Source organism: Mirounga angustirostris, unplaced genomic scaffold (assembly GCF_029215605.1).
Source record: "Mirounga angustirostris isolate CCGP_5_RB_7025 unplaced genomic scaffold, mMirAng1.0.hap1 SCAF_14, whole genome shotgun sequence".
Classification (NCBI taxonomy): Eukaryota; Metazoa; Chordata; class Mammalia; order Carnivora; family Phocidae; genus Mirounga; species Mirounga angustirostris.
The window spans coordinates 86,232,210-86,247,791 of record NW_026991722.1 but is presented as its reverse complement, the minus strand read 5'-3'; the positions used below and the strand labels follow the sequence as shown (position 1 = coordinate 86,247,791).

Sequence of the window (15,582 nt, the reverse complement as noted above, 5' to 3'; positions counted from 1 at the left end):
GCTGGAGGAACATGTTACAGAGCTGTCCCCAGCAGGAGCCGACCGCGGCGGCATGTGTCCCCGTCATTCCGGACCCCCATCACGATGCGCAGGGAGAAGGCCCTCGTCATCGCGCCTGGTGTGGCTCAGCTGAGCGGCCACCAGACTGCGCGGGGCGCGTGGGTCGCGTGGGCCGAGCGCAGGAAGGGTCCTCCAGGGCCAAACCTCAAGGGCTCACCTGAGCTCACACCAGGCTGGCGTCCAGGGGCCTCCCCGGGCCGCGGCCGTCAGGGGACCACGGTCAGGGCCTCCGGCCGCATGCACTGTCCACACCGCGGCGTTGACCATGCCGCTGGCCCGCTCAGAACTCTCCAGGCCACCGGCTGCCGTCAGGATCGCACCGCTTCCACTCCGAGAGGCAGGGCCGAGAGGTGGTGCGGCCCATGGGCCCAGCGTCAGGCAGCCGGGTCCCAACCCTGGCACCCCCACGTCCAGCTGGCCAGCCACCGAGAGCCCCTCTGAGCGTCTGTGTCTTCCTCGGTGACGCGGGGGACCTCAGCGTGCGGACTCCTTGGTTGCTCTGAGAATTAAGTAAGCTGACCCGGGTACTGGGCACACGGAGAGCCTGGCGGTTGGGAAGGGCTCGATCCGTGGGAGTTGTTATCTCTGGGCCTCGGGTAATCTAGGGCGATAGCAGCCACATGGTGAGCCCTCAGGAAACCCCGCTGAATAGTCAGTGCGCGAGGCCACTGCGCGTCAGGGCTTCATAAAACAAGCAGCGCGTCTCCCCAGGGTGTCAATCTAATTGCACCCGAACACCCTGAGCTCTAGGTGTGCGCCGGCAAGGACGAAGGCCCAGCTCAGGACAGGGGATGGGTCGCTGCTCGCGCCATCACCGGGGCTGGGAGGAGCGTGGAGGGGCTGGGGCAGGAAACAGGCAGGTGTTGCGGGACGATCTATCCTGGAGCTTGTGATATCCCGCCACCAGCGACCACGCCACGGGGAGCAGTCAGTCAGGTGGATGCCTGGCCAGAACTTTTCCATGAACCTTCTTTTTAAAGATTTATTTATTTATTTATTTGCGAGAGAGAATGAGAGACAGAGAGCACGAGAGGGAGGAGGGTCAGAGGGAGAAGCAGACTCCCCGGCGAGCAGGGAGCCCGATGCGGGACTCGATCCCGGGACTCCAGGATCACGACCTGAGCCGAAGGCAGTCGCTTAACCGACTGAGCCACCCAGGCGCCCTCCATGAACCTTCTTGATTCCTCACTGTCACACCAAATGCCACGCTCAGGGGATATCAGCCATGGTGTGAGCATGAGTGTGTGTGTGTGTCTGTGTGTCTGTGTGTGTGTGTGGTTGCATAAAGGAGCTTAGTGTATGTACATCCTAGGAGTAAGAATTCATCATGGTCGTCACCATCATAGCTGCCAATTAAATTACTCAGTGTGTGTAATGCACCAGGTCCTTGCCAAGTGTTTCATCCTCTCGGACTCTAAGAAGCGGGTACCTTTACGATCCTCATTTTAAAGATAGGAAACTGAGATTCAGAGAAGTGGAGTGACTTATCACACAGCAGATAAGTGGAAGATCTGGGACCCGAACCCAAGATTTCCTACCATGAGCAAAGGCCTTTTTCCCTCTCCCGCATGTTGGAGGCATCGTGTAGAGAATGAAACATTCCCCGAGCCTTCTAAATTCCAGGTACCTGGGGGTGCCTGGGTGGCTCAGTCGGTTAAGTATCTGTCTTCAGCTCAGGTCATGATCCCGGGGTCCTAGGATAAATCCCCATGTTGGGCTCCCTGCTTGCAGGGAGCCTGCTTCTCCCTCTCCTCCACACTTGTGCTCTCTCTCTCTCAAATAAATAAATAAAATCTTAAAAAAATAAATTCCAGGTACCAGGTGCCAAGTGCCAATCTCATCTCCTTCACTCCAAGAGGTGGGATCGTAGGCCAGTTCTTCACCTCTCTGAGCCTTGGATTCCTTCAGTAAAATGGGGATGGTGAGGGCCACCTCATAGGGCCATCGTACATAGTGATGCCGTTAGGAGCTTTGGACGGTGAACCAGGAGCCCTGAGTTCTAACCCCCACTCTTCCCTGGCCTAGGCAGCTTGAGTGCGAACATGATTTCAAAGCTCTGTCCCTCCCCGTGTCCATGCTCTTTGCAGCGAGACTTCAAAACATCCGCCATCAAGAGGTGGAGTCTCTTTCTCCACCCTTAGAATGTGGGCTGGCTCTTGCTTTGTGACTTGCCATAGGATATGGCAGATGATGCTGCTGGGCCAATTTCTAGTCTAGGCTCAAGAGGCCTTGAATGCTGCTTCTCATCATCTTAGAACCCTGGCTGGTCACCATGGGAAGAAGCCTGAGCTAGCTGTTGGAGGATGGAGCAGATAAGCCATCCCTAGGCTAGCCCAGACCCTCTGATGGCCAACCCACCCAAACACCTAAGAAATCTTCAGAACGACCTACCCAACCTATTGCTGCCCAGAGATGCCCAGAGACGCATGCGTGAGCCAGCTGAGAGCAGAAGAACTGCCTTGCTGACCTGGAGATGCGTAAGAAATGATACAAGCTTGCTGTTTCATGCTGTTGAGTTTAGGGGTCATTTGTTACACAGTAATAGCTGACTGATAGAGTAACCTTGGGACAGTCTCTTCTGATTTCCTGGCCTCAGTTTCCTTATCTGTAACAGGATGGGATTTGGGCTCTAGGAACTTTGCTGTTCTTGGATTCCTTACAACTTCTGGCTCTGGGAAAATCCCATTTCCCTCCAGTAATGGATTGGAAGGTTTTTATTTCTACTGGGGCCTTTGCTTCCATGATTTCTGCTGGACATCTGTGCTCCTGGGGTCAACGCTGCCCTCAACTGCTGACCCTTCTTTCTTGCCTAGATCTCAAGCTGAATTCTTGCAGCGCAAAGCAGTGACATCCCTGTTTTAAGAACTGTAGTGCCTCTGGACAAGGCACTTAATTTTTAGGGCTTGGAATTAACTTAGCACAGAACAGGGTTGGCAGTAGCTGAAGAGAAATATTCCACAGCTATCAATCATATGGTTACTGGGCTTTGTTATTAGGTCCTTTTATTTCCTGGTTAGAGAACCGTGTTGGGGCCCATAAACAGGGAGAGATTTGGGGCTGGGCTCTGTAGCAGAGTCAGAGAAGGCAAGCTGGATGGAGCCTGGCTGAAACTTTTTTCTTCCAGAGATGTATGGTTATAATAGGTCCCAGGAAATGGGGGGCAAAGGGGGAAGGCACCTCTCTGAGCCTTAGTTTCTTCTTCTGTAAGATGGGACTAGGCATTTGTCCCTTGTGGAGCACCTCTCTACTATTTATTGTGGGGTTACAACACTGGCTTTGGCCCAGGAGATCTGAGTTCGAGTCCTGACTCGGCCCCTCCCCAGCCATGTCCTCAAGCAACTTCGTCTCTCCCAGTCTCAGTTCCCTTATCAGTAAAAGGGGATAACCACGGGGTACCTGGGTGGTTCAGTCGGTTAAGCATCTGCCTTTGGCTCAGGTCATGATCTCAGGGTCCCGGGATCGAGCCCTGTGCTGGGCTCCCTGCTCAGAAGGAAGTCAGCTTGTCTATCTGCCCTTCCCCCAGCTTGTGCTCTCTCTCTCTCTCTCTCTCTCAAATAAATAAAATCTTTAGAAAACAATAAAAAGGAGGGGGCACCTGGGTGGCTCAGTCATTAAGCGTCTGCCTTCGGCTCAAGTCATGATCCCAGCTCCCTGGTATCGAGCCCCGCATCGGGCTCTCTGCTCAGCGGGAAGCCTGCTCCTCCCTCTCCCTCTGCCACTCTCCCTGCTCATTCTCTCTCTCTCTCTTTCACTGTCTCTTTTTCTCATAAATAAATAAAATCTTTAAAAAGAATAAAAGGGGATAGCCACTGTGACATCACCTAAGTGTCCTGGTAGGAGTGAAATGATTTAATATGGGTAAAGGGCTCAGCAACTTGCAAATAGCAAGTGCTCGATGAGTTTAAGACATTTTTTATATGGTGTCATCATCAATGAAATAATGCATGCAGAGTATTTAGCATAAAATGCGGCACAGAGGAAAGGGTGAAAATAGAGTTGACTGTGGTTATTTGCTGATTTTAGGTCAGAAACTTTACTAAGAACTTCACATTATTTAACTAACTCACACACTCACCACCTCTCTCTCTCTCTCTCTCATCCAACAGATATTTATCGAGCACCTGCTGTGCGCCAGGCGCTGGGGATAAGGAGAACAAGCATCCTGTTGTGAGTCCAGGAATGGCCACCTGCAGTCACCTGTCCGAGACCACAGAGCTAGTGGGGGTAGCAGAGCCAGGATTTAAATGTAGCTCTTTTGGACTCTAGAAGCTGTTATGTCTCCCTGTCATGTGGCATTTTCAAGACTGTGACTGCCCAGTGTGCTCAGCGTCTGCAGCCACACTTAGGTGGTTTTTCTGGTCTCAGCTCTGACTTGCTGTGTGATGCTAGGCAAGGTACTTCCCCTCTCTGGGCCCCTCCCAGCTCTTCCATTCTGAGATACCTTCACCAATAATTATTTAGTTCTTTTATTTTCCTTTCTATGCTTTATCTTGAGAGAGAGAGAGAGAGGGAGGGAGGGAGGGAGAGAGGAAGAGAGAAATTTCAGAAACCCTTAAGGTTTTAAAAGACTCATGCTCAGTTGTGTTTTAGGTAAGCTGATGGAGCTGAGAGGTACATGATGGGTTAGGGAATAGGCATTTGGGGTATGAAGGAGGTTTAGCCTGGGGGGGTCCTGACTCATTTTAAGATTACACACCCCCCTTCCCACCTCTAACGCCAATAATGCAAGGCAAACGGTTCTAATTAATGCTGCAATTCAGGGCATCCATTTGGTATCTAACCGTCCCTGTTTTCACAGCTCCAGGGTCCTGCTCCCAGGTGCCCCCCCTGGAATGCCCTTCCCCCATTCCAGCTTGGCCAACTGACACTCTTCAGCATTCTGCTCGGATGTCACCCTCTCTGTGACGGTCCCACGGCCAGCAGGGCTAATGCAGCGTCCTGCTACCTCCCCCATCCTCACCCCTCCAGCCACACCATTCAGCCCGCATCTCGCCGGGTTGTCTAATAATGGCACCACTTCCCTTCCTGAACTTTGAGTTTCTGGAGGCCTGGGAGCCTCCCTGGTGCATCACAGAGACATATGGCTGGTCCCCCAAAAGCCTGTTCAAGTCCCTAAAAATGGAGGCTATGGTGTGTATGTTAACCCTGGCTCAGTCCTCTGTTAGCTGTGTGACCCAAGAACGCCACTTAACAAGCTTTCTGTCATTTGCAAACCCAGGACGTGGTGACCATAATATCTTACAAGGATTCCTGGTAATCCCAGTCTCCATTGATGAAGTGCCAGCGACGTACCGGACCCCATGCACCGCACTTTGCCTACATTCTCTCTAATGTAGGTAACTTCCCTTCTGTAATGATCTCTACCCCCGTAGCTCTAATTTATGCCATTATGATCTCTGCATAATAATATGTCGTAATGTGCATCATGCCCTCTATTGCCTGGGTATAAAGCCTGCAGCTGGGGTGGGGGGGGGTCTGGCACATAGTAGGTCCTTTATAGATGCTGACTCACTGGAGACGAGAGGCGAGCGCCCACGGCATCAACAAACCCACCCGGTAGATGAAGGGGAGAAAAGTCCCCCTCTCGCCTGCCACGTGTGGTTTACGTGGTTTACGTCCTCGTGACTCAGCAGACAGTGCGCAACACCTACTACAGGCCACCTACCCCGCTCAGTCAACAGTGCAAACTCCTTCCCCCTCACCAAGGCGATAAGTAACAATTGCAAGCACTTAGGCGGTGTGAGGGGCCCTGAGGACAGAATTATTTTTACTATCAAACCCAAATTGGTTTACTAAAACTGTCAGCGGAAACCAAGCAAGATAAATTAAACCCAGCAGCTCTCGGGCCTCACGTAACCCTGGCTGGTGAGATGCTATTTTCACTCCGTCTGTGGGAGGAAGGGGGTGCCAGGTCCAGATGCCACGCCGCCAAGCGCGTGCCAGAGTTTGCCGGGGAGAGCCCGAGGCTGCTGACCGGAGGACTCAGCTCCCCTCGGAAAAGCTTTAATCCCCGTTAACAGCTTAAAGCCCTTCCCCTGATGCCCAGTTGGGGCGAGTGTAGACTTCCTAATGCGGCCTTCAAGGCCCCACCTGATTCCACCGCCGCCTGCTGGTCCTTTCTCATCGATGCTGCCTCTCCTGCGTCCCTGAGCTCCAGACACACGGGGCTTCCTCTGGCTCCTTTCAAGGGCTGGTGGGGATCCCAGACCCTGGAGGCATGGCAAACAGAGTCTGCATTCTATTCTGCCAGTTCCCGGCAGTGGGATCTGTCCACCCTTCAGCTTGCTCATCTATCAAATGGAGATGGTGTAGAATGCCGTCCCCAGCATCCCTGTCATTCTTGATATTCTTACCTTACTTCACATTTCCCCATAGCACTTAGCGCCACCCAACGTACCACACATTGTCATCTTTGTTGAAGCATGTCACCCCCTCCAACCTAGAATTTTACATCCATGAGAATAGAGGGATTTATTTTTTCTGTTGGATTCCCTGCTACAACCACAGTACATAGATCAATGCCTGGCCCATAGTAGGTGCTCAATAAAATAAGAGTCAATGAAATCAAGACACCTTCTCATGGCCATACAGCCATGAGGTTTCAAAGCCAGAATCCGAACCCAAATTCATGTCCAGCTGCCTCCAATGCACAAGGAGGGGAAAAAAAGGTCAGGGGCGCCTGGGTGGCTCAGTTGGTTAAGTGACTGCCTTCGGCTCAGGTCATGATCCTGAAGTCCCGGGATCGAGTCCCACATTGGGCTCCCTGCTCGGCAGGGAGTCTGCTTCTCCCTCTGACCCTCGCCACTCTCATGTGCTCTCTCTCATTCTCTCTCTCTCAAATAAATAAATAAAATCTTTAAAAAAAAAAAGGTCAGAAAAATATGGAAAGACCATCGAGATGTGGCTTTCTTTTATCGATAAGTCTATATTTATTACATGACCAGCAATGTTAAGAGATAAGATTTTGGTTAAAAGCTATCAAGTAAAATAATCATCATGGGAAGACCCCCAAGAGAAGGTTTTATAGAATTACAGTATCAAAGGATTTGCCATCACAGACTTAGAAGCAGAATCTAGAGTGGGTCTTCAGTGGGGGTCAGCACCCCCAACCCAGTGATGGCCAAAGAATATCAAGAATGACAGAGATGCTGGGGCACCCGGCTGGCTAAGTCAGTGGAGCATGCGATTCCTGATCTGGGGGTTGTGAGTTTGAGCCCCACGTTGGGTGTTGAGATTGCTTAAAAATAAAATCTTAAAAAAAATGGCAGATGCTGATTTAGATCAGGGTATTGGGGGACATCTCAGAGGAGGCGATTTGTGAGCAGAGGCCTACAAGAAGCTAGGGGGTGAGCTATGCAGGATATTCAGGGCAGAGCATCCTGGGGTTGGGGGAGGGAGAGAAGAGACAGCCAGCACAAAGGCCCTGGGGTATGTTTGTGGCACAAGAAGGAAGCCAGTGTGGCCAAATGGAGAGAACAAGGAGTGGAAAGAAATGAAACAGGAGACGTGACCAGGGCTAGATCACATGGGGCCTTTTGTAAGAACTTTGGCTTTTACTCTAGGTAAAATGTAGAGCTACTGTGGGCTTTGAAGCAGAGCATGATGTGACTTGCTTTAGGTTTTAACAAGATCACTCAGGGTGGTGGGTTACAAACAGCCCCAAAGGGGACAAAAGCAAGAGCAGGGAGACTAGGCAGGATGCCTCTGGAATAATCCTGGGATGAGACATGGGGGCCATGGTGGCAGTGGTGGGGGTGACACACGTGCTTAGACTCTGGGCATCTTCTGATTCTTGAATTCTAGAATCAGTAGGAGGTACTGAGGACTCGGGGACAGGGTGTGCAAGAACGAGAAGAACCCGATTTGCAGTGAGCGTGCTGGAGCTGGCAGCTCACACTGGCTCACACAAGTCAATTGTTAAATGTCCGGGTATCTAGCGATTCTGTTGGCACTGTGTTAGTAGCTCAAAATGGGCCGTGGTGGGAGTATTTGCACCATGGAAATTGGCAAATGCTGTGAATCAAGGTGTTTCTCCCCACCCCACTGCCAAGAAAACCAGTTGTTGGACACACACCCATTCTACTGGTCTAGAACAATCCCAAGTCCTTTTGTCCTGAGCAGCTGGTAGAATGGATGATTCCTTACTGAGATGGGCAGGTGGGGTGAAACGGGTTTGCAGAAGGGGAATCGGGAGTTTAACCTTGGATACCCTTTATTCGGGAGGCCTTTTAGACACCCCAGGGAAGAGGTCAGAAGGCAGGGAATACGAGTTGAATAGAGTAGCTGTATCACCCCCATAGGATTACTCTGGGGAGGAATTTATCCATGTCTACAAAGCACTTTGCAAATAGGAAGCACTCAGTGATGAAAATCGCTTTCTTCATCACGGCATTGAGAGAACCTTCATCCCTATCTTGACCAAAGCTTTCAGACTGGTGGCCCCTCAAGTCTGGACCTAGTCAGCAGACACTTTTTTTTTTTTTTTTTGGAGTGGGGGAGAAGCATTATTCTTAAAAAACCCAAATTTAAATGATTTCCGGTGGGGATGAACTACCCCTTCCATCACAGATCCCTCCCTCCACATCACCCCACACTGGCCCCAGATCCCATTCTCCGTTACTTGCCTGGCCCTCCATGAGTTTGAGTCTGCATTCTCTTGGCTCAAGGCAGCCCATTGCTTTGCAGAGGGGGAACGTGAAGCCCAGAGAGGCTGGGTGCCGGGTCCGGGGCTGCTCAGGGCATGGAGGAGGGAAGTCGGGGCTCCTCTCTCCCCACCAACACTCATGTCTGGGGCTGCCAGGATGATCAGAAGAGAGAACATCTTCCCCCCCACAAGGGGTCCCTTCCTGATGTGGATGCCAATGGTGGCCTGGCTTTGAGGAACCTAAATGCTCAGGTTCCTGGATCAGCTGCCCCGTTGCGCTCTCTGCAGTGGAAATAAAACCCCATCTAGTGTCAAGCAGGAGGTTAATTGAGTATTTGATGCCTAGAGAGAGTGAAATCAAGGGCTCCGTTTTCCTGTTTCCTCATCCAGGCCTGTGACACCAAGGGGAGACATGGGCCAGTCTTGGTGAAGCAGAACCGCACGTCTGGGGGACACGCTGCGAGGAGAAGGCCACTTAGCGCAGCAGAAGCGGGGAGCATGGACAACTTCTGGGGGCGTGGGGCTGGGAGGACCTTCTGCAAGAGAAGCCAGGATACCAGGAGTTAGTCTATCCTTCTCCTGGCTGAAGATTGAGGTGGCTTGCTAGGAACTTCTGATGGTGGGGTGCTCATAAACCAGGACCACACATTCATATTTACCATCAGGGCAGTAGGGAGCCACAGAAGGCTTCCCAGAGAAAACAGCTTGAGAAAGGAGTGCTCTATTTGAAGCTTCAGCTAAGAAGATGTCAGGTCTCCCTTGGACCCTTTCCCTCCATAACCCCTACCTGATCTCCATGCTCCAGCCACATTAAACTTCTTTCAAGTCACTAAGCTGGCCACCTGCTCTCTCATTTCCAGGCTTTGCACATTCTGTTCTCACTGTCTGGGACACCCTTCCTTTCCCCTCATCATTGCCTACCTTCTCTTTCATCCCAGCTCAGAAGTCCCTTCCTCCTGGAAGCCCTCCTTGGTTTCACTCAGGCCTCCTCAGTGGCCTGTCCTCCCTATCCCCGCTCTCACCACACCACATATAGTTTCATGTCTGCCTCACCCACTAGACAGTGAGGGCAGAGACGGTTCTGTTTTCTCACAACTGGACCTCCGGCGCCTGGCTTAGTGCTTGCACTTCCCCCCCCTCCAGAGCTAATAGAGACCATCCAACCTGCTCTGCTCCAATATAAACTTTACTGCCCAAGGAGTAGCTGCCAGAGCCTTTCCAGTGCCTACAACCGGGCTTGGCTCATAGTAGACAACTCAGAAACTGCTTCTTGAGTGAATGAGCACTTCATACGAGACTCTAGAAGTCAGAGAGGTGAGAACAGGAGGAAGGGGTGAACTGCCACCGAGGAGTGAGCGAGGGTGGGAATGGGCAAGGGAGGCTTCCAGGCTGCCTCCAGGAGCCGCGAAACACTGATGTTCCAAGACCCTTGTAACCGAGGAGAAGAGCCAAAGCCAGAGAGGAGCCCAGAGGAAACAGCTGGGGAGGGGTGGGGGTGGGATTCTGACCCAGGTTGGCCCAGCCCCAAGTCCGCAAAGGGCAGCTGTGCAAGGTCTGTAAATCTTCGATTTGACTGGAGCAGAAGATCCTGGGGCAGACTCCGAGGACACCGCCCCAGCCTTTAAGGGACAGGTTCAAAATTTTATAATTTTGCAGATAACTCCCCTCTTGCAAGTCTCCTCTGCAGAGCAAGGCAGCCTGGGTCTCGCTTCCCAGCTGACTGCGCTTCTACTTCAGGCTTGAGGGGAGCGCTGCCCTCCCCCCTTCAACCCCCCGCCCCCCGCAGCCGGGGTCCTGGTTGCCTCCAGAGAGGCTCTTCAGAACTTGGCATTCCCCCCACTGCCCTCCACTGTCCAAGCCACGGTGTCTGGGTCTGCCCAGAAGCCCTTTCTTTTCCTTCTCTAGACATGACCATCTGTCTCTGTCTGTTTCTCCCCATCCCTGGGGAGTTCAGCAGGGGGAAAGTTCTGGATGGAGCATCTCATAGGCACCCCCACTGAGTACAGTAAACAGCCACACAGCCGGGTAACTCCATCTATTACAATAGTTCTCCATACAGCACCGGTCTCCTGAGTGCCCAACTCTGTGGCAAGCTCTGTGTTAGATCCCGGGACAGAGATAAATCAGAGCAAGCCCTGTAGACTACAAGGACCTTCGGGTCTAGTTGAGAGAGACAGATAAGAAAACAACCTGCTATGGTACACACAGTACGCGTTATACCTCCCCCCTCCTCCTGACCACACTGGCTGTTCAGTGCTTCGAAAATGCTGTGCTTCTTCTTGCCACAGGGCCTTCGCTTATTCTGTTCCTTTCAGATATATTTACTGCAACTCATTCACTAGTTCTGAGCTTTAGTATCAGATCCTCAGGGAAGGCTTTTCTGACCTTCCTCTTTATATCAAATCCCCATTATAAGATCTCATAGCACCATTCATGTATCCTTACATTGCTCACCAAATTTACAGTATGCCATTGCGGGTGCATTTCTACCTTTAAAGCCTGCTTCCTCCATAGACGGAATGTCTGGAGGCTAGGTTGTGCATGATGTTTCCATTTGTCTGTGCGTGCATAATGTTGTCGTTTCTCCCACCACTGGGACTCCAGCTCTTTGCACACAGTCCCTGACACCTAGCAGATGCTTCATTAACACTGGCTGAAAGAACAAAGTGGGAGCCATCTCTTCCCCAATCAGGCTGGACTGGAGGTCCACCCATCATAAACACTCACAACTGGATATCTAAGAAGATCCGTTTCTCCTCCCCTACGTGAATCTTCCAGATACAATCTTCACCTTCCACATACGGCTCTGGCCAGTTTGGGGACAGTACCACCCCGGCCACGGCAGAGAGCTCCCCACCACACATGGCTGTAGAAGACAGAGACAGACAGACAGAGACAGATGCACGTTATTCAGAAAGAAGCCAGTATGGCATAGGGATTAAGTGAGGGCTATGAAGTCAGACTGTCACGGCTCGCCATGTACCAAGAGCAGGTGCCTGCCCCTCAGGCAGTCTGTGCATGTGTGGGGGATGATTAAGTTAGGGCTGGCTGCCTGCCTCCGTTAGCTGAGGGTTGGTGAAGGAGGGGCTAAGGGCGCTGTGGTTCTTTGAGGATCAAGGACAGAGCTTAACGTTCCCGATTATTCGTCAACAGCCCTATTCTTGGGCAGGGTGAGTACTGACTAACAGATGCTACATTCCATTCAAGTGGGCCTGGGTTCGAGTCTTGCCTCTGCCCCCACAGACTCAATGACGAGGCATGCAACCTTTTGGAGTCTCAGTTCCCTCTCTCTGTAAAGCTGCAGTAACACCACTGCTTGCTGGCTCTGTTGGGTTGTTCTGGAGTTTAATTGAGCTCATGGGGGTCAAATGTAGCAGAGCACCTGACCGAGGGTAAAGGCTCAATACTTCTTAGTTAACATCATTGCCAAAGGGCCCAGCTCTGAGCTGGAAGTAGAGATGTGGCTGTGCTCGGCGCCTGGCTCTTTAAATTCCACTCTGTTTACCGCTTTGGAAAGTTCTCAATGTGGCAGAGGCCAAAGCACCAATAAATTCCGCTCTGTTAAACCAGCACATTTAATACAGGGATCAATCCCTCACCACGACGAAGCTGTGATTTCATGCCAACCGCCATCCAGGCGGCGGCTGCCGGAGCCAGGGCTATCTTCATTACACCACATGCTCCAAGTGCATCCAGGCTCAAGGGGGCTCTGTGGCCTTGAATATGGGAAGAGAGGCAGGGCCGGGCAGCGGGAGCCCATGGAAATGAGGTTCTACCCAGCCAATGCTGTCCAGAGGGGCTCAGAGCACAGGGCTCTGAGGACAGAAAAGACCCAAGTTTCATTTCCACCTCTGCCAGTTACCCTTAGTCTGTTCTTAGGAATATCACTTCACAGCTTCAGGTTCCTCACCTGTACATGGGGTCAATACTATGTACCTCACAGGGTCGTAGTGAGGATTAAATCAGATAACGCACATGTAGCCCTTGGCAAGTATTATTAATATCATCATCATCATCATTTATTAAACTCAGGGCTGCCATGTGTGGTTGGGTGGGTTGTGCACTGCACAAAAGTACATAGCAAGGGGGGTATAGAGGAGCTGAAATCTACACAGAGATCTTTTCACTAAGCTATGCACTACAGGGTCTGTGCTTGGAGGAAGGGGCACCTTTAAAAATTTATCAATTTTGTAATTTTCTTAAGGACAAGCAACAAATCTGACCCAAAGGATAGTGAGCCCTGGAAAGGGTTCTAATGCTAAAATTGGTTATGTAAATTTGTGATATACTTCTAGACTGAGCCCTTGGCCTTTTCATTTGAGGGGCTGGAGGTCCCTGAGGCACCTCCGGAGGAGGACAGTGGGGCCACTCACCTCTGCACAGGGGCTCTGTGTCATTCCAGTATGGGTCCCGCACGTTGATGCACTCGATAATGGCCGGACCTTGCTCCAGAGAGTGGCCAGGGTCACAGGTGAACTCCACTGTCGTTCCGATGTTATAGGTCGGGTCAGATGTGGTGAAATTCCCATTCTGAATGTAGGGCTCATAACAGTGGCCTTTCTCAAAGGCTAGGGTGGGGATACAAAAGAGGGGGAGCAGCTCAGATGAAGCAGGGGCTCCTCACAGTGCTTGATCTCAGAAGATGGGTCCCCTCTTGCTGTTTAGGGAAACTCCAAGGAAAATGGGCACCAGATCCCGTGTTTCAATTCCAGTTGACCAGCTGAGGGCCCTTGGACCATTCACTTCGCTTTTTGGGACCTCATTATTTTCACCTCTAAAATGGGAATCCAAACCTCTGCTCTCCCAACCCTGCAGAGTCTGCCTTTGGAAGTCAAAGGGTCAGTCTGGCTGCCTGGGTCTCCGTTGCCCTTAGCAGGTCAGATTTCTAGCTCCCAGGACCCAGCCCAGCTCTGCCATGCTTCCTCTTTGCCCACACCATCACCCAGTATGGGGGAGGCCCCCGGGGACACTCACCCTCGAACCGGATGTTGAAGGCTGAGGCTGCTCGCGCCTGGTCAGACGTGAACTCAATGCGGATGCTGTTGCCCTCACTCAGCAGACCCTCAAAGGGGACGTTCTCGGTTTGGAGGGAGTCATAGAGAGGAGCAGACTTGTTGATCAGGCCACTGTAGACCATCATCCTGGAGGGAGGAGGAGGGGGAAGGACAGGAGGATCACTACACCTGTGGAATGAATGCCACCTCTGGAGCCTCATTTCCAGACGCAGATCCCAACTTTGCCCCTGACTTGTCCAGACAAGCTGCACCACCTTATGCAACCTGTTTCCTCTTCTGTAGAATGCTTGTCCTAGACTCACGGATGGATTCTGAAGTCGTAGGAAAAATGATGTGTGTGATGTAATGAATCAGACTAATTAATGGGTACTAATTTTTATGACTAATTGAGAAGAAGAGATTAGTGGGCTGAAAGAATGGTAGTCAGACAACCCAGAATCCCAGTGCTGTGACCTTTTGAGCTGTGGGACTTTGGACAAGGACACTTCACATCACTGAGACTCTGTTTCTTCATCTGTAAAATAGGTACAATCACACCTACTTACATCAGAGTATAGGGATTAGAGGTCATGTGCATAATGTGCCCAGGATAGAGTAGGTATATGAGTCAAATTTTTTAAGCATTTGACTCCTAACAGGCTCTGTCTTTTATTCCGATATCCCAAGAGCGCTGTGTATGGAATCAGGAGTTCTGATTTTCACTTCCCAATTCTCTACCAATTGGGTTTATGTAAGTCTCAGCACATCGTGGGCCTCAGTTTCCACAGCCATGAAAGGAGGGATCATAACATCTCTCCTACCGGGGCGCCTGGGTGGCTCAGTCGTTAAGCGTCTGCCTTCGGCTCAGGTCATGATCCCAGGGTCCTGGGATCGAGCCCCGCATCGGGCTCCCTGCTCCACGGGAAGCCTGCTTCTCCCTCTCCCACTCCCCCTGCTTGTGTTCCCTCTCTCGCTGTGTCTCTCTCTGTCAAATAAATAAATAAATAATCTTAAAAAAAAAAAACAAAAAAACCCATCTCTCCTACCTATCTTACAGGTGGGCTTTGAGAATACAACAGGATCAAGTGCCCTGAAAAATAAAATGTGCTACAAAAAATGTTGGTATTCATTTTTACTGTTATTAAAACCATTTGATACTTGACTCCTTGCTAGTCTTGGTATTTTTAAAGAAATTATGCAAAACTAGGGAAAGAAATAGTATACAAATTAGATAAATTTCTTTTATGGAGTCATAAACAGACATTTTAAAATCCTCTGAGGTGGTTTTTTTTTTTTTTTTTTTACCGTGACTCATAAAAAGGGTTTATCTTACGCTGCCCAGATGAATTTCTAATGTTACCAAAATGCGTTAACTGTTGAAGCCAGAGTTTGTTCATTTTGCCATGTGTCCACTGTGGCTGGGATGAGGAGGGGCCTGGCTTCCTAGTCAACAAAACCAGCTCAAAGGGTGGGGGGCAGTGCTGGGGAGTTAATGTGTCCAGGAGCATCTCTCATCCAATGACGGATGGGGGGTGGTGGTAGATAAATACCCCAGCTCCCTCACCCTTCCGAAAGGACCACTCTGAGGCACGCTCAATAGTCTCTTAGAGGCCCCCAAGGGATAGAGCCCCAGCTGCCCCCACGGTCACTTGCTCATTAACACAAACTGTGTTGACTCCTTTCCCTTCCCTGCCCACTGTCCCATGCCTCTATTAGTGCTTCCTAGGATTAACTCCCAAATGAGCGACTTTCCCTAACATCCTTGTCCCCATGTCCATTTCCAAGGGAATACAACCTAAGGCAGCAAGTCTAAGCAGCTAAGGTCCTATTTTCTAGATTATTCGAGAATATTCTAGCATAAAGTCATAGAATATGAAAGTTTTA

The 15,582-nt window shown here is 50.9% G+C and overlaps 1 protein-coding gene across 6 annotated transcripts in view; it reads right to left on the bottom strand.

Moving 5' to 3' along the window:
• The window catches only part of SEZ6L (seizure related 6 homolog like), a 189,083-nt gene that overhangs the window by 41,057 nt on the left and 132,444 nt on the right, over positions 1 to 15,582 (bottom strand). For all 6 annotated transcript variants that reach the window (XM_064578576.1, XM_054510471.2, XM_064578573.1 and 3 more), the window contains exons 7-9: positions 13,679 to 13,845; positions 13,078 to 13,272; positions 11,432 to 11,570 (exon numbers count right to left, since the gene is read on the bottom strand). In XM_064578576.1, the coding sequence (XP_064434646.1) occupies positions 11,432 to 11,570; positions 13,078 to 13,272; positions 13,679 to 13,845 (501 nt within the window). The remainder of the gene's footprint in view (positions 1 to 11,431; positions 11,571 to 13,077; positions 13,273 to 13,678; positions 13,846 to 15,582) is intronic.